Source organism: Dama dama, chromosome 19 (genome assembly GCF_033118175.1).
Source record: "Dama dama isolate Ldn47 chromosome 19, ASM3311817v1, whole genome shotgun sequence".
NCBI classification, from domain to species: domain Eukaryota; kingdom Metazoa; phylum Chordata; class Mammalia; order Artiodactyla; family Cervidae; genus Dama; species Dama dama.
Genome location: NC_083699.1, coordinates 47,244,354 through 47,263,516, shown reverse-complemented (window position 1 = coordinate 47,263,516; position 19,163 = coordinate 47,244,354). Strand labels below are relative to the sequence as shown.

Here is a 19,163-nt window from a genome sequence, read left to right as displayed (position 1 = left end):
TTCTTGTGTGTATTTTGGGGCTCACAGGGATATGCTTTCATCTGATTCTGCGATTCTAATTTTTTTCTGGGAGTGAGGAGGAGGAAGTTCTGGGTGATTCAGTTATAAATCTACTATCTTATTTTGTATGTTCTCTTTATCACCCTATGATAGCCACTAAAATGTTCCATCATATTACTGGCTATCCTAGAAAACTATTAGGAAGTGATGAGTTTTATCACTTTTATTTTAAAGTTTCATAACCTTTAACATTATAATCTTTTAAATATAATTTATCTGTACATTTGTATAATTTTCAATAATCACCATGTTTAACAACTAGTTTGCAAAATTCCTGAAAGTTTAACAACCGACTCTTGTAAGACAGTACATCACTGAACTTTTCAAAAGTGACTTCTGTGATTCTTTAGCTCTCTGAGTTCCCAGTTTCCCTTCACTTTTTGTTTGATAATTCCTTACTGTCTTAGCAGTGATCTGATGCTTTTAAAAAAATATTTTTTATTTGGCCACACCAGATCTTAGTTAAAGCACATGAGATCTTCGATATTTGTTGCAGCCTGTGAACTCTTAGTTGCTCTATGTGGACCTAGTTTCCTGAACAGGGATCAAACCCTGGCCCCTGCATTGGCAGTGTGGAGTCTTGGTCACTAGACTGCCAGGGAAGTTGCTCCAGTGCTTTTAATTAGATGTTCATTATACTTCATGCAGCACTTTTAGTTGTTTTCAGCCATTTTGCCAATTGAATCATCCAAAATCCTAGTATTCTACATTTTAGAAATTTAAAAACTTTCTGTAAAAAGATCACATTACCTCTTATAGTGAGGCAGAAAATGTTCTTTGCTGAGATCTAAGTTACTACAAAGCAACTAAAGCTCAGATATTCAACATTTAAGATATTAGAGACCTAAGGTAAATTCCTGACAATATCTTAAAAAACTTGTGCCTTACTGATTTTGTTCACTCTGTTCAGATTTTCATATTTATGGTCATTACTATTAACAATTCCTCATAACCATCTGCCTGTTTCGAACGTACTTTAATACTTTCCTCAAAGTTAGTTTTCCTTTAAACCTCCCATTTTATTTACCTAGCTAAGATTCCTATCTTTTCTTTTTGTTTCAATTAACTCATACTTTCAGCTCTAAGAATTTTCACCTTATACTCATCCTCTGTTATCTTTTCTTTTATTTTGGAAGAAGAGTCTCATTTCTTTTTTCTTGTTAAGTGATTTGTATCCCTCTTCTAAAAATTACACCACAACTCATTTCAGGAAAGCTACCACTGGAGAGAAGTAAAATGTTAAAGAGATAATCTCCACTAAGCATTTCAGAAATTTCTGAATCAAACTATATTCCCTATCATAAAGTATGTTAGGGAATCTCTGAACTATTGGCTATAAGTTAAACAGTATGTGTATGAATGCAACTTCCTGCATTTTATTTCCCTTTTCAACTTCTAATCTTAGTTTGTATCTCCATACTAGAAGTGAAAAGGTAGAAGAAAGCAGGTGGGAAGAGAGCAGGGAGAAATTTTATCTCCTCTAATTTCTTTGAAGCTTGCAATCCCATCTGTGAAGAATAAAACTTATTCATACTCTATAATGAAATATATTAATTAAACATAGAGTTAACATCTGAGAGCAACAACTGTCAGAGAATGGATATTAAGACTGGTCTAGAAACAAAAAGTCAAAGTTTCTGAGTCAGAAGTCAGGCTGGTTGTTTTAAGTAGTTAGGAAAGAGTTAGAAAGGTATAGGAAGGAAAGTAAGTTAGTGAAACAAATTAATTAGGAGCCTGCTACAGAATATCACTTTAAGAAATGACAAGTGCTTGCAAAGAAATGCTACTAATCCAATACAACCTCTCTATTCAGTCTCCAAACTTTCTGGTTGCTACCAAAAGTATTTATGAAAATAAGATAAGAAGATGCACAAAACTCCATCCCTGTAACTCAGATTTAAATCAAACCTTTGAAACTGAGAAAAGTGGCTCTGGCCAAACCTCTAAGCTTTTCTAGGCTTCAGTCACTTGAAGATTAGGGATAGCAACACCAATCTCGAAAATGTTTTTTTCTCCTAAACAAAACAAAATAAAATACCTCACAAATTTAAGATTTATCCACTGGGAAAGAAAATACATTTAATATATGTTTAATTCTTTCCTTTTGCTCTTTTTCCTTTATCATATCATTGCAATATAATTATTTCTGAAACAAAAAATAAAGTCTGAAAGTTACAGTATACAATGAGTTAACAGTGAGATAAAATATTTTGAGTTTAGAACTTTTTGTGAAGGGAAGTAGCTTTACTATGTGGTCGAGAGGTATTCAACGTATGGAGATCATTTGGAACCCCAGAGTTGTCACAGAGATTATTTTAAACTGAGGGCATTTGAGGTCCAACAAACATAGAAAAAAGCCTTCTTAAAGCTTTCCTTATCTGACTAGAAGTAGCAATTTCTGGGAAACGAGGCTATTGTATAATAACTCTCCTTTCTTGGGGAGCTTTACGGCCTTGAAGAAGACGGAAAGACTACTCTTACTGTAGAGACAAATATTGTCACAAACTTTCTCCTAAAAATGTTCTTTTCTTTCCTTAAGAAAACTATTTTTTTTTTTTTCCTTTGGTGCACCGTTCCTGGAAGTACTGCAATACCAGGTCGATGTGTGGAGTGGACGGAGCAAGCTCCTATTCCAACTCCCAGCTCCAAAAATCCACCCAATATATTGTCCTCGGACAGAGGACGTATCAGATATTAAACTGATAAGAACAGATACTACACTTGATCTTAGCCAAAAGGCCGAGAAGCGATTAGGAAAACTATTTTGTTTTTCCATTAGAAGACTTTTCTCTCCACTCCCCTTTCCAAACTCTGTTAGGCAGGTAAGCCTTTAACTTTAACCATTTAATAGTGGTGTTGGAGAAGACTCTTGAGAGTCCCTTTGACTGCAAGGAGATCAAACCAGTCAATCCTAAAGGAAATCATCCCTGAATATTCACTGGAAGGACTGATGCTGAAGCTGAAGTTCCAATACTTTGGCCACCTGATGTGAAGAGTTGACTCATTGGAAAAGACCCTGATCTAGGAAAAACTGAAGGCAAAAGAAGGGGTTGGCAAATAATTAGATGGTTAGATAGCATCACTGGCTGAATGAACATGAACTTGAGCAAACTCTAGGAGATAGTGGAGGACAGAGGAGCCTGGGGTGCTGCAGTCCATGGTGTCGCAAAGAATTGGACACAACTGAACGCCTGAACAACAATGACAATTTAATGACCTGGCTACTTCTCATACTTGTTGGCACCCTGTACGCATACAAAATAAAAACTTTTCTTCTGTTAATGTGTCTTCTGTCAATTTATTTCATAGATCCCAGCCCCTGAAACTAAAAGGGCAGAGGAAAAGTTTCTTCTCCTCTACAAAGGGCTAGCAATAAATTTTAACCATGTAACAGCTGTGTAACTGGCAAGTTGCTTAACCTTCCTGTGTAATGAAAATAGCACTAAAAGTGCCCACTTTAAGGGCTTTATGGGAATTAAAAGAGGTAATAAATATGGTTAGATGTCTGGCATATATTTTTTTCTATTATAGTCTATATACCCAACTTATTTGTCAAAATTTTGTATATTCTGGATATGCATTAAAACATTAGAATAGTAATTCCAGTGCCTGTGTTTGATTTCTGATTGTAATTCCCCAAAATGACTAGTAGTAAAGTTCTAAAAAATATATTGTTGCTTATTTTTGGAGTTAGCAAAACTGAGGGGAGGTAGGAGATGAAGTCCTTCTAAATGTTTTGTAGAGGTTTTCATACTTAGAGCCTATGTCATAAAAGTTTAAAGTATATCGGCTGAAAAACTTGTTAACAGTATTTCATGGATGACTAATAGGCAAGCTATAGATCCTGAAAGATAAAAACTTGCTCTTACCAAAGAAGCTTACCTCTTTGCACATATGTATATATGTCAGATTATCAATGAAGCAGAGAATCCAAAGGGGTCTGTCATTATTAAAGTGAAGATACTAACTGTAAGGACATGACTGATTATCAGAGTATCAGGCAATTCCATTTGTACTTTGGAAAATAGTCCCCTCACTGAGAAAGAAAATCTGACTCTTATCTTCAATTTATATCCTTGGCTCTCATAGCAGTTACACACTGATGATGTGGAATATGTTTTTTTTTTTTTTCTTTTTAAGTGCTGTATGACAAAAATATATTTATTAAAACTACATAATTAATTAATATTAAAACATAAAGCCACTGTGTCACTGCCTAATAAACAAACATAAGGTAAGTAGCAATAAAGAAAAGAGGACAGGTAAGTTTTCAAAGTACCCAAAACACACTTTTAAATTTTAGTTCTATTATCCTTGGTCTTCTGTCATTCTTTATAGAATGTCATTTTTTCTCTCGGCCCATTGAAAGCCTGCCCATTCATTAGGCTTCCAGTTAAGTTCCAATCCTACTCTATGGCATTTTTCCCTTTATAGCATGCAATATGATTTACCTCCTCTTGAGTTTCTAAGGTAATGTTTGTTTTCTGTGCTCTATCGGTACTTACGTTGTGTTTATTAGACAATGACACCACAGCTGTGGTAAAAAAAAAAAAATACAGTATAAGTCAATACTGCCAGGCTAAACACTTATCAAAATATTCCTAGTGAAAAGTACTTACATTTTTTAAGGCAACAGACCTGGGACTGAATCCTAGCTATTGCTAGCTTTTATTGAGTCTATATCATCATCTGTGTGTAGGGATATAGCTATGTGTTTCATAAAGCTCCAGAGCAAGGCTTAAATAAATAAAAACAAACAGGCACCTAAATAAACATATAAACTGTGTTAAGTGTTATAACGAAAAATATCAACAGTGCTAAAAGAAATGGAATCATAAGAGGGAGCCAATCATATAAATAACAGGGGGAAAAATATTCTAAGAACAGAATGAACAGAGAATTAGGAAAATACCTGCTGTAATCAAGGGTCTGAAAGGACTATATGGTTAGAGCTTAAGGAGCAAAAAAATGAGTAGAGGGAGCACAGTAAAGCCAAACATGTTATACTGTGCTCAATCACACATGGCCTTGCAGGCTCTATTAGGATTTTATTCAGAGCATAACTGGAAGTGTTTTAAATGGGAAATGATACAATCCAATCTTTTTATTTTAAAAGATGATTTTGGCTGATGGCCTGGAGAAAGTACAAGAAAGAAGTAAGGAGACTTGCTGGAGGCTATTAGAAAAGTTCAGGTAAGATATGACAGTGGGTTTGGTTAGGTTAGTGGCCGAGAAATAGAGGGTGAGAAAAGGGAAGGGAGGTCAAGGCTGAGTCCTAGTCTTCTGACTTAAGCATCAATGGAAATGCCATTTACTGAAGGAGTAAAAGAATTGTTTCAGACATGCTCAGTTTCAAACATTAGGGAGAAATACATCTGGAGAAATCAAATAAGTAATGTCTGGTGCTTAGGAGATATCTGGGGAAAAAAGATATATACACAAGAACAAGTAACATAAGAGTCTAACCTTAAAACAGAAGATGTCTGCTAAGTAGTAGTTACTTGAATAAGCAATGTTGGATGCAAATTCTCCTTGATACAAAAATGGCTCCATCAAGATTAGAAAAGTTCAAAGTTTTGAATATAACTAAAGAAAAAGTGTCAATCAGAAAGATTCACACAGAGGAAAAGCATAAAAATCACAAAAAAGAACAGCAAAACCAGAGTACAAGCACAGAAAAAGATAATCTGAAAAGGAGATTCCTAGGCCCACAAAATTCCTATCCTAGGACAAGGGAAGCCCACCTCCGCCAGCCATGGGTGGCAGGGATGCCCAGTGTGTACAGAGGCACATTTCAGGCTTAGGCAAGAGTCACTAAACACACCGCTGATAAATGAAAGATCCCTGTCCTGATCTATGCTCACCAAGCATCAAAGCAGTTCTCTTATCAATTTTTATCTCCTTATTAATAAGGTAATATTTTTAACCAGGTTTAAGAAGATTCTTGATAAACATTAACTAGAATATATCTAGATTTTGACCATTCTGAGTTTTCTATCATGCTGTGTATTTTCAATATAAAGAATCACTTCCTTTTAATTGAGGCAAGTTTTCTTGAGTGAATTATAAGTTCAAGCATTTATTCCCTTCTTTTAAAAAAAATTATTTTTTCCAGAAAGTCTAATTATTATATGCTATAATATAATACAGCATCCCTGGGTTGGGAAGATCCCCTAGAGAAGGGAAAGGCTACCTACTCCAGTATTCTGGCCTGGAGAATTCCATGACCATACAGTCCATGGGGTGTCAAAGAGTTGGACACAACTGAGCGACTTCTCACATATATATATATATATATAAAACAACCTGTTTTTCTCTCTAACCTTTAAAAATTCTCTTTGCTTTTGTTTCATTTTGTTTACTTTTCCTACTGTATTCTTTATGTCCTGTATTGAATTTTCTATAATGTCTCTTTGTGTTTCAACTTAAGAAAACGGTTTGCTTTCTTCTTCTTTCCTGGGTTATGCTAGCTCAAAATCAATTTCTTCTCCTCTTGCTAATAAGCTTTGTTGTTTGTTTCCACCTCTTCTTATTAATATCTCTGTATGAATGCCAGGCTAGTTCCTGTTAAACTGCTTATTACTAAATGAGTTGGCTGGACCAGAAAGTTTGGAGTGCAGGGTAGAGTTGAAAGCATATTTTTACATCCTTTAAAACCAAAAAACTGTCAACTTATCTGATACTAGCAAGACAGATGGTTTTGACCAAATATGGGTCCCTCTAGTTCTCTAAACAAAACCACATCAAGGATGGCTTTTGCTAGCTTGCTACTCCAATTTTCACGTGCCCTGCTATAAACAAGGGGTTTATAGCCTCTCACCTTTAGGAAGTTCAATTTAAGTTTGGTTACCACTGAGCATTCTCAACATTCACGTTTTTTTTTTACCCTTCTCTTCTATCCATGTAGCTTTTGCCAGATCTTAACCTGCTTAAACAGCCTTTACTTGTATTTTGTTGCCCAGATATTATACCTGTCTTCTTAGTTTTGCTTAATGCTAGGTGAAGCTGTATGGATAGAAGTATGTTTACGTTTTATTTTCCTTGTTGCTTTTGTATTTGGTTTCCATATAATACACCTATTGGCAAGAACATGTTGGTCAGAAGATAAAAGCATGGGTAAGTCCCAGTGGCAGCTTTTGTTTCTCACAAAAATTAATAAGTTGGCATTTTGAGTTCATCTATTATTCTTTAATTTTTTTGATTAATGTGATTTATTTGGAACTTACCTCTTACATAAATGAATTTATTTTTGTTCAGTTACGAACCTAGAATGTTATGGTTTATAATAAATATTATATTATGAAATAGCAAGCAATGCCCAATATACTACTTTGATCACATAACACACATATTGGGGTTTTGTTATAGAAATAAATTCTGCTCTAAGAAAAGAATAATAAATGTAACTAAACTAATGTTGCCAAATTATATGTTTTGCCTGGCTCCTTTAGTCACATCATTTTTTCCTTCTTCACCTTATTTATGAACATTAACTAGTACGCTATGTTTTCTTTTGGGTGTTTAAGCTTTTTAAATTCCACTGAGGTTTCACTGAAGCGGTTATGTTGATGTACACTAGAGTCTTATGTATGTTTAACATGACCTCAAATTTTCCATTATCATCTCCCAGCAGGAACTTGGCAAGGTTATATCCATAAGACTTCACTATTTAGAAACATATCATATTCCAAATTTGTATTCTTTTTTTTAAAGTAACAATAAAAGCTACTAGAGTATCTTAACCCTGATATTAATAAATATAATCTAATTCAAAAGTCAGAAAAAACTGAGATAACTTAATAGACTATCTTTGCTTTTCAACCACTAAGTTAGCAAAAAGTATCTTTAAAAGTATGTGTTTGGTTAGATGACAGATTTAAAAAAATAAACATTGAAAAATTAATCCAAATAATGACGAGATATTCAAAGAGTTGGCAGATACAAGTTCCTATGGTCTATTCAAAAGCACGTTGATCTGGATGGTGAATTAGATTCTAAGTAAACAAATAACAGGGTTTCCCTGGTGACTCAGTGGAAAAGAATCCTCCTGTCAATGCAGGAGATGTGGGTTCAATCCCTGGGTCGGGACGATCCCCTTGAGAAGGAAATGGCAACCGACTCCAGTTTTCTTGCTTAGGAAATCCCATGGACAGAAGACCTTGCAGGCTACAGTCCATGGGGCTGCAAGAGTTGGACATGACTTAGTGACTAAACAGCCACAGCAACGAAAAAGTAACAGATTAATGAATCAGACAAAAACACAAAAAGAAAGCTAAGCTTTGGAAGTTAAACATTAAGAGGAGGACTTCTAAAAACTGAAATAAAAAATAAAAACAGACAACAAGAATTTATTACCTTCAGGTCGGTACTGTGCAACAATTGTGACAGCCTGGCCAGCATTTTTTAAAGCAGCTGCTGCTTGCTCATGGCTGGCAGTTCTGAGGTCAACACTGTTTACCTGTAAATCAAATCAAATATTAAATTCAAAAGAAAACCATCACACTAATCAGAAATCATAATAGCCTGTTTGTTAAGAAGGCATAGATTAAAAAAATTATTTTATGACTAAATATTTTCTTGTTTTGATTTACTAAAAATAAATTGCACAGTAAAACAAGACTACTATCAATCAAAACAATTTTATTCACTAAAAATACTATGTTCACTGTCAAGTGAACAAAACCAAAACATTTCCCCCTAGGTTTCTAGAAGGCTGTCTATCAATCTCTTGAGAAATGTTCCTTAATTTGGCAACCTGAAAAAGCAAAAGTGTCATCATTTTGTACATTTCTGCCATATTTTCACTATTATTAATCTCAATTTCAGTTCTCTTCCTTCCTTTCCTAAACTAAACCTTCTATTCTTTAAGAGTAACTGGAAAGCAAGAACTTCAAGTATTAAAAGAGCTCAGATCTCACAGACTGACATTAAATACAATAATGTTACTAAATGAGCAAGAAGACATTCTTTTCTTTTTTAATATGGGGACCTTCCTTGGGTGAGGTGATCAATCCCACTCTAGAAGAATAGGCAATTAAATTCTTCTTTCTGAAAGGCTGCCAGTACCTAGTACACTGCACAGTACTCTACCTTTAGTGACTGAAACTTTTACACTACAAGAAAAACTTAACAGGACATTGATGTGAGCATTAGACTTAAATGTAACTAATTTAAATATTTAAGTTGGCCTTCCCCCCTAAGAACTATCAATGAATAAAATACAGCAATGTTTGGGACCTTTAATGAATACTTTTGGGAAGGAAGAGAAACTATCATGCAATTTTTATATGAAAGCTTGTTTCCTGAACATCTCTTCCAAAACTTGTTAAAAGTTACACACTAATTTTGTAAAATTTGACTATAGCCCAGAAATTTCTGGGACATTTAAAGAACATTTAAAACAGTGAAGACCTGATGTTTTATATTATCTATAAAGGATATCACTAGGTAACTAGTTAACAAGTGCATACACCTTTCGAATGAAAATCAAGACGCGAAAATCTTAATCTAAACGAATGTAACGTATCATGGTTTTATTAGAGAATATCTCTAGCTAAAGGCCATAAAAAACTCAGCACAATGTATAAATAGCTTTACATTGAACATAAAATCCTAATTCTAGCAGAAAAAATTAGAGAAGAAATATAAAAGGTAGACAAACTTTCAAAGATTGTTGTAGAAAATATTATAGTTTTTAATTATAATTATTTCCTAGCATCAAAGCCTTTGGCTACAGAAAAAATCTGAAGACAACCAATATAGATTCAAAACAGAATAATTTGTTAACAAGACTACAAATTTCAAATGTTCCTAAATAATGCCAAACATTTTAATGTAAAACATTATCAAGGACATTTTAGAAGAAATCTTGGTACTGAGAGGCACACACAGTGTAAACAGACTTAAGGTCATTAAAAGAAAAAAAACCCACCACTTAAAAATATGGAGATATAATTTATATAAAATCGACATTTTTCAAGTTTAGTGTTTTTGTGGTTTTCAGCACATTCACAAGTATTACAATCATTACCATGCTTTAGATCCAAAACATTTTCATCAGCTCCCTCAAACCCCACTACCTATTAGCATTCTTTCCCCTCTTCCCTCTCCTCTTAGACCCTGGCAACCCCTACTCTACTTTCTAAGAATTTGTCTGTTCTGTACATTTAAAATAAAAGAAATATTATAATATGTGGCTATTTTTGTTTGGCTTCTTTACTTAGCTTGTTTCCACAGCTCATCCTTGATTTAGTACATCATTGCTTATTATAGCTGAATCATATACTCCATGTATGGATATTCCATATTTTATCTATATTGTTAATTTTATTCTTTTTGATACTACTGTAAATAAAACTGTTTTCTTAATTTCACTTTCAGGTTGTTCAGTGCTGGTATACAGAAACACAACTGTTTCTTGTATAGTGACTCTCTGTCCTGCAAATGTGCTGAGTTTGTTTATTATTTTTGATTTTTTGGATCTCATAAGATCTACTGTATATAAGATCATAGAGTCTGCAAATAACATATATTTTCCTTCTTCCTAACTGCCCAATATAGAAGCTCCAGTACAAGGTTGAATAAAAGTGGCAAGAGTGGACACCCTTGTTCCTGATCTTAGAGGGAAAGCTTTCAGTGTTTCAACATTTAGTGTTATTAATACAAAGGCTATCAGTTTTTCATAGACACACTTTATCAGGTTGAGGAAAGTTTTGTACTATTCCTAATTTGTTTGGTGTTTTTATGATGTAAAGGTGGTGGTTTCTGAGAAGAGATTATTCTGTTGAGATAGTCATGAGATAGTTTATATCCTTAGCTCTATTAACATGATGTCTTCCTTTGTTCGGCATTCCTATGTTGAACCAGCTATACAATCCTTGGATAAATTCCACTTGATTATAGTATATAATTCTTTTTTAATGCTTGTGTACAATCCTTTTTTATACTATTGATTCCATGTGGCTATTTTGTTGAGGATTTTTACATATAAATTCATAAGGGATATTGAATTTTTTTTTCTTGTGATATCTTTGGTTTGATACAAGAATGAATTGACCTTGTACAATGAGTTGGGAAGGGTCCTTCACACCCATTACCTTTTTTGGGAAGAGTTTGTGAATGACTAGTGTCAATAATTCTTAAAACATTTCATAGATTGCACTAGTAAGGCCATCTGGCAATGGGCTTTTTCCTTTGTGGGAGGTTATGATTATCAGTTCAACCCTTAACTGTTAAAGATCTATAGTTATAGTTTCTATTTCTTCTTGAATCAAAATTTCAATGGTTTACTTCTTTCTAGAAACGTATCAGCAATCACACAGTCATGTCTGATTCTTTGCAATCCTACAGACTGTAGCCCACCAGGCTCCTCTGTCCATGGGATTGTCTAGGCAAGAATACTGGAGTAGGTTGCTGTGCCCTCCACCAAGCGATCTTCTAGACCCAGGGATTGAACCCAAGTCTCTTGCATTTCCTACTGGCAGGTGGATTCTTTACCACTAGTGCCACCTGGAAGCCCATATACAACTATATATCATGTTTAATCTATATGATAAATATAAAATGTCCTTTGATTTTTAGTAACAATTTTTGTATTAAAGTCTACTTTGTCTGATATTTGTATAGTCACTCAGTGTGTTTCTTGGTTACTGTTTGCATAGCATATCTTTCCCAACATTTTATTTTCAACAAAGACTGAATCTAAAGTGTGTCTTCTGTAGAAAGTATATAGTTGGATCTTTTTTCATCTATCCTGTTAATATGCCTTTTAATTGGAGTATTTAACGCATTTACCTTCAATGCATTATTGAACAGAAAAGATTTATGTCATCCATTTTACTATTTGTTTTCTTCACACCTTCTGTCTTTTTTTGCTTGTCTATTTCTCTATTACTAACATCTTTGTGAAATAGATATTTTCCAGTGTACTATTCTAATATCCTTTAAAAATCATATATATAAAAATATGAGTTATTTTCTTAGTGGTTTTCATAGATTGTAATTGACATTGCATAACCATTTACTTTGGATTAATACCAACTTAGTTTCAATAGTAAATAAAAACTCTGCTCTAACATATCTCTTGTGATACCCTTGTCATATAAGTTACATTTTTAAACAATGTGTGTGTGCCTGTCAACAGAAATCTAAAATTATTGCTTTATTTAATCATTGTTTAAATTATACAGGAGGAAAGCACTACAAACAAAAAATATACTTATGTTGTTTTATATTTACCTATGTATTTTTAACAGTATTCTTTATTCATATGGATTTGGGTTACTCTCTAATGTCTCTTTTTAGTCTGAAGGATTCTCTTTATTATTTCTTGGGTTTACTGCCTATAACAGAACTTAGGGAGATTAACTTCCCTTAGGTTTTGTTTACCTAGCACTGGGATTTATTCTCCATTTCTGAAGGATAGTTTGATTGGGTATAAAATCCTTGGACAATGGCTTTTTTCTTTCAGAAGTGCTTTCTGGCCTCCACGGTTTTTGACAAGAAATTAGCTGTTAATCTTACTGAGGAGTCCCTGCATATAATAAGTCTTTTCTCTTTGCTTACAGGGTTCTTTGTCTTTTGATATTTGATTATGATATTAACATATCTGTGGTATGGATCTCTTCAAGTTTATTCTACTTGTAGCTCACTGAGCTTCCTAGATGTGCACAATGCTTTCATTAAATATGGGAAGATTTTTGCTATTTATTTATTCAAATATCCTTTCTGTCCCTTTCTCTCCTGTCATCCTGACTTTATTTTGCATATACTGGTACATTTGATGGCATCCCCACAAGTCTTTGAGGCTCTGTTAATTTTTCTTAATTCTTTTTTCTTTCTGTTCTTTAGCCCAGGTGTCTTAATAGACGTATCTTCAAAGTCTGTGGATTCTTTCTTTTGCCAGGTCAAATCTGCTGTTGAGCTTGACAAAGAGGACTTTTTTTTCCCCTGATTTCAGTTACTGTACTTTTCTACACCAAAATTTGTTTCTTTTTTATTAAAGTAATCTCTTTATTGACATACTCTACTTGGTGAGATATTGTTCCTATATTTTCCCTTCATTCTGTAGATACAGTTTCCTTTAGTTCTTCAAACATATTTAAAATATCTCTTTTAAAATCTTTATCTAGTAGTCTAATTTTGGGCTTCCTTAGGGATAGTTTCTACTGATTGTTTTTCCCCCACATGTTTTCTTGTTTTGTTGAAAACTGGACATTTAAAAAAATAAACAGCAATTTTGGAAATCAGATTTCCTATCCAGGACTTGTTATTACTGCTGTTTGTTATGGTAGTCATTTGGGGACTTTTCTAAATTCTGTAAGGTTTATATTTTGTTAAAGGTGCCACTGATGTCTCTGTCTGATTAGCAGATTGGACACAGACTTCCTTAGATGCCAGACCCTTTGCTGAAGGCCTCTGTGTACATGTTGGGTAATGCCTTCAACAATCAGTTAGGTGGTTTGCTTAGCCAGCCCCAGGCTATTAGGCTTAGGCTTCCAGTTTCGGCAAAGGGGGAAACACTTCGAGTCCTTGGGTGGAGTCTTTGTCTCATCTCTCGGCTACTGCTCTATCCAGGTTGCAAACACGTCTTACAAAAGTGAATTAAAGGCAGAGTTGGAACATAAGAAGCAGCAGTTGGCTCAAATCAGAGAGGAAAAGAGGAAAGAAGAAGAAAGAAAAAGGAAACTGATCAGAAGAAGGAAGCAGTTGCTTCTGTGCAAGAAGAATCAGATCTTGAAAAAAAAAAAAAAAGAAGCTGAAGCTGAAGCATTGCTTCAAAGCATGGGTCTAACTGCAGAATCCCCCATTGTCCCTCCTCCTATGTCTCCACCCTCCAAATCTGTAAGCACACCAAGCGAAGCTGGGAGCGAGAACTCTGGAGATGGTGCAGTGGGATCTAGATGAGGACCTATTAAACTTGGAATGGCTAAAATTACACAAGTTGACTTTCCTCCTCATGAAACTGTAACATACATAAAGGAAACTCAGACTCCAGTTATGGCTCAACCCAAAGAAGATGAAGAAGAAAAGATGATGCGGTGACTCCTAAACCACCTATTAAACCTGAGGAAGAGAAAACTTTCAAGAAAGATGAAGAAAGGGATAGTATAGCTCCTCCTCATGAGCTGACTGAAGAAGAAGAGCAGCAAATCTTGCACTCTGAGGAATTTTTAAGTTTCTTTGACCATTCCACAAGAATTGTAGAAAGAGCTCTTTCAGAGCAGATTAATATCTTCTTTGACTACAGTGGAAGAGATTTGGAAGACAAAGGAGGAGAGACTCAACCAGGTGCTAAACTGTCATTAAATCAACAATTTTTTGACGAACATTGGTCAAAGCACTGGGTTGTCAGTTGTTTGGATTGGTCATCTCAGTATCCAGAATTACTGGTGGCTTCCTATAACAACAATGAAGATGCTCCTATGAGCCTGACGGTGTGGCTCTTGTATGGAATATGAAATACAAAATAACTACTCCAGAGTATGCGTTTCACTGCCAGTCAGCCGTTATGTCTGCTACGTTTGCAAAATTTCATCCAAATCTGGTTGTGGGTGGTACATATTCAGGCCAAATTGTGCTGTGGGATAACCATAGCAATAAAAGAACTCCCGGGCAGAGAACTCCGCTGCAGCTGCAGCACACACACATCCTGTATATTGTGTAAACATTGGGACACAGAATGCTGACAATCTGATTAGTATCTCTACTGATGAAAAAATTTGTTCGTGGAGTCTGGACATGCTTCCCCATCCACAGGATAGCATGGAATTGGTTCATAAACAGTCAAAGGCAGTCGCTGTGACATCTATGTCCTTCCCTGTTGGAGATGTCAACAACTTTGTTGTTGGAGGTGAGGAAGGTTCTGTGTACACAGCATGTCGCCATGGCAGCAAAGCTGGAATCAGTGAGATGTTTGAGGGACATCAGGACCAATTACTGGCATTCATTGTCATTCAGCTGTTGGAGCAGTGGACTTCTCACATCTTTTTGTCACTTCATCATTTGACTGGACAGTAAAACTTTGGACAACTAAGAATAACAAGTCTTTGTACTCATTTGAAGATAACTCAGACTATGTTTATGATGTTATGTGGTCACCCACTCACCCAGCCCTGTTTGCCTGTGTGGATGGCATGGGTAGGCTGGATTTGTGGAATCTCAATAATGGCATAGAGGTGCCAACTGCAAGCATTTCTGTGGAAGGTAATCCTGCTCTTAATCGTGTAAGATGGACCCATTCTGGAAGAGAGATTGCTGTGGGTGATTCTGAAGGACAGATTGTTATATATGATGTGAGAGAGATTGCTGTCCCCCGAAATGATGAATGGGCACGGTTTGGCCGAACACTTGCAGAAATTAACACAAACCGAGTGGATGCAGAGGAGGAAGCAGCTACCTGAATACCTGCTTAGCTCCTGAAGAGAGAATATGTAGCCTTAGTGGATTTGGGGAAGACTCGAAGTAGATCCTAAACTATTTGCATGCTTCTGTCTAAATGATAATTAAAAGGAAATTTCGTGGATTCAACTATGGATTTAATGCAGCAAGCAAGTCTTACCAAGTCCTTTTTTATATAACATGCATCTTGTTTTGAATTTGTGTCATTTTTAATACAACTGATTAACTTTACAGAATGCAGCCTTTTCTGAATTCTTATACACAGGTGTATATTTGGTATTCTTTTGAAGTCTTTTCAGCTTATAACACTATATACAGTTATTTCTAAAGCACAGATTACGGTCTACATATTTTTAAACACAATTCACTGTTATACTGATAATGTGCTCATTAACCATAATATGTAGGAACACTGTTTATTCTTAGCTATAGCATGAAAACATCTATCCAGTTCCATTCTGATATTCTCTTTTTCTTTACAATTCTTGTGATAACTGAATTGTATAAATTAAAAACAATTAAATTTATCTATTTAATTTATAGATTTATTTAATTTAATTAAATTTATTAAATTTAATTGTATAAATTAAAAACAAAAATGCTTTAACTTTTAACAACAACAACAACAAAAAACAGTCAGTTAGATAATTGATAATTCTGCCTTAATCTTCACTTCCTTTGTGCACAGAGCCCCATAATCAGCCAGAAGTGAGAGTGTAGGGCCTTTTCAGGTCTTTCCTGAGCAGGCACACAGTCCAGGACATGTATGTGTCCTCCTAGATTCCAAGGGATAAGAGCTTTTCAAAGGCCCTATGGAGGTTTCTCCCTAGTTTTTCCTTTTAAGTTTTCGATTAGTCTACTGTCTGCCCCAAATGTTATGTAATGTCTCAGGAAGCCATAATATGCCTGTAATTATTTTGACACTTACCCCAGGGGAAAAGGCTTTTGCATTGGTGGAGCTTTGAATCAGGTCAAATACAGAGAACCTTTAAAATAAGGTGTTCCAAGAACCACCAGACAGGTCAAATTATAACAGTTCTTTGGAAAGGAAACTATGAAGATTTTACCACCATTTTGCTTTCTTTACTGGCTTAGGCCACCAGTTTTCACCATAAATTTTGGCTATTTTTCAAGTCTAATATGGTAATAGGGAGGCAGGGAAATTAAAACTGATAAAACTCAATAAAAACTCCACAAACCTCACTCTTAGGGAAATTCAGCATTTTTTCCCCCCGCTCTTCTTGAGGAAATACTTCCTGAATTGCTGTCAGTCTTTGGTTAATTTCCAGAGTTCTAAAAAGTTTACTCTAACAATTCTGGCCACTTTTCTCATTGTTTTTATGGAGGACAGCACTTCTGTTGGTCTTTTGGGTCACTTTCCATGACTCTAAATTTTCAGTGCATATCAACTATGTTCTCGTCTATTCTTGGCATCATTGGAAATAATAGTAATACCTCCATTTACATCATAGTAGAAAATGTAGTGTTCAACATCTGTAATAAATCCTAATTTCAAAAGCTTCTGTCTTCAACAACATTAAATATATCAAAGGGAATTATTTTATAGAAATCATTACTTATTTTCTCACTTCCCAAATAACTTCTTTATACTTTTCTCAGTAATGTGGGTTATCATTAAGAACGTTAATAACAAGGGCATAATAACACAGGAGCAGCAACATCAGTATCTCATGGAAACTTGTTAGATATACATATTTTCAGATCCTACCTAAGTCATACTGCATCAGAAACTTTGCAAATGGAATCCAGGAATTTGTTTTTTAATAAGGCCTTGGGGTGACCTACAGCAAGTTGAAGATTGAAAATAGCTAAATTTTATGTAAAGAGGTACTTAAACAAGTGTCCCATAGTTTTTTAGTTTTTAGTATATTTTCTCATGTTTTTCTCTTTATCCTAATGTCTTTCCTATTTTTCTTAGGCTATTTCCCTACAGAAGTTAGTAACCATTAAAATTTTAAGATTACTGATGCGTACTGCCAAACAGAAAGCTGTATATAACTTATAGTAATATTAGGGCAAGCAAGTGGTTGGGACTGTTGAGACTTTTCAGTTTTAAAACTGAGCCTAGAGGGGTTTCCAGACCTGGGGCTTTCAGCGCTAAAACTGGAAAAGTCCTGAGTGAAGCAGGCTGTGTTGGTTGGTCAGTCTAACACATTCTAGCTGTGTGTTAGTAACCCACATAAACAGTTCCACATGGAAATTTACAAAACATCTATTTTTGTTTTGAGTTTTTCACACTTAACTCTTAAGCCAACTGAGAATTTATTTTGACACAAGGTGTGAAGTGAGGCTCTAAGCTAATTTTATTCCACCAATAACTAGCTAGTTTGCCCAACATTTATTTCTTAAAAGATTCACTCCTTACCACTAATATGAACAACACTGTAAGTCATTTTTAAAGTTTGAATTACAGTATAACTTATAAGCAATAAAATGTACAAATTTAAACAGTTCAGCTGGAAGGACTTTTGACGACTGTATATGCCCGTGAAATTACAACCCCAAACATAACTTTTCCACCTACCAACCAGAAATCTCCATTATGCCTCTTTATGGGAGTCAATACAATTACCAGCAACCACGTTCTGACTTATCAGTATAAATTACGTTGCCTGCTCATGGTTATCTTATAATCTTATAAAATTATCTTATAATAATTACGGTACTTATAATACAGTATGTATTTTTGTGGTGCATTCTATTTTTACTCAACACAATGTTTTTTCGTGTCATCTGTGTTGCTTGAGTGTCATTATGAATAAGCTGTTATGAACATTCCTATTACAGTGCTTCTGTAAACATAAGATTTCTTAGGTAAAATGTGGGTGATAAGGTTAGATGTATGTTTAATTTCTTTAAGACTTCGTCAGAAGTTCTTGCAGCAGTTGTATAGTTTTACATATCTACCAGTAATGAATAATAACTGCCCCACATTCTTGCCAATGTTTGCTGCCATCATTTTTTTTCCCTTCTAGTCATTCAACTGGATAAGATATAGGACTTCATTATGGCTTTAAAAACATTTTTATTTAGGTACAATTTACATTCAATCATCTTTTTTAGTTTACAGGTAAGAGTTTTGACAACTGTGTATATTGTATAGCCACTGCCACAATCAAGATATAGAAAAGTGACATTGTTCCCAAATTCCTCTAAACCTGCTTATTCACTGTATTTTTGCATTGCCCTGATGCATAATGCTAAGTACCGTTCCATGTGTTTATAGGCTATTCATACAACTTGTTTTGTAAAATATCTGTTTTAAGTCTTTTGCTTGTTTTAAAATTTACTCATCTTTCATTGCTTCTTTGTGGGAGATGTTTATATATTCTGGATATGAGTTTTTTGTGTGATATATGTACTGAGCATATTTTTCTCCTACTGTATGGCTTGCCTACTTGGTTTCTTAAATACACCTTTTTTTTTTTTTTTTAACACTTAGTGTTTAATACATCTTGTCCAAGAAACTGCAGTCTGCCTCAGGGTTGCAAAGATGTCCTCCTACTCTTGGTCCTGAGCAGTGCAAAGTACAGAATTGCTGAGGTTGGTTTTCACAGATCTTCATCTCAAGGTCCCGTCTTTATTGGCAGGTGCCTTGTATGTTGGGATGCTCTGTGTGACTCAGTAATAATTTTCTCTTAATTCTCTGTTGCTTCCAAACCTTTGGTTTAGAAGCGCCAAGT

At 34.8% G+C, this 19,163-nt stretch overlaps 1 protein-coding gene, 1 non-coding gene and 1 pseudogene across 8 annotated transcripts in view; 1 reads left to right on the top strand and 2 right to left on the bottom strand.

The window, feature by feature from the left end:
- Positions 1–19,163, bottom strand: part of DLG1 (discs large MAGUK scaffold protein 1) — a 258,661-nt gene that overhangs the window by 53,038 nt on the left and 186,460 nt on the right. For all 7 annotated transcript variants that reach the window (XM_061166872.1, XM_061166871.1, XM_061166873.1 and 4 more), the window contains one exon: positions 8,416–8,518. In XM_061166872.1, the coding sequence (XP_061022855.1) occupies positions 8,416–8,518 (103 nt within the window). The remainder of the gene's footprint in view (positions 1–8,415; positions 8,519–19,163) is intronic.
- Positions 2,621–2,811, bottom strand: LOC133074333 (U2 spliceosomal RNA). The gene has a single exon (XR_009697173.1). It is a non-coding gene; the product is annotated as a U2 spliceosomal RNA (small nuclear RNA).
- Positions 12,512–15,925, top strand: LOC133073818 (cytoplasmic dynein 1 intermediate chain 2-like; annotated as a pseudogene).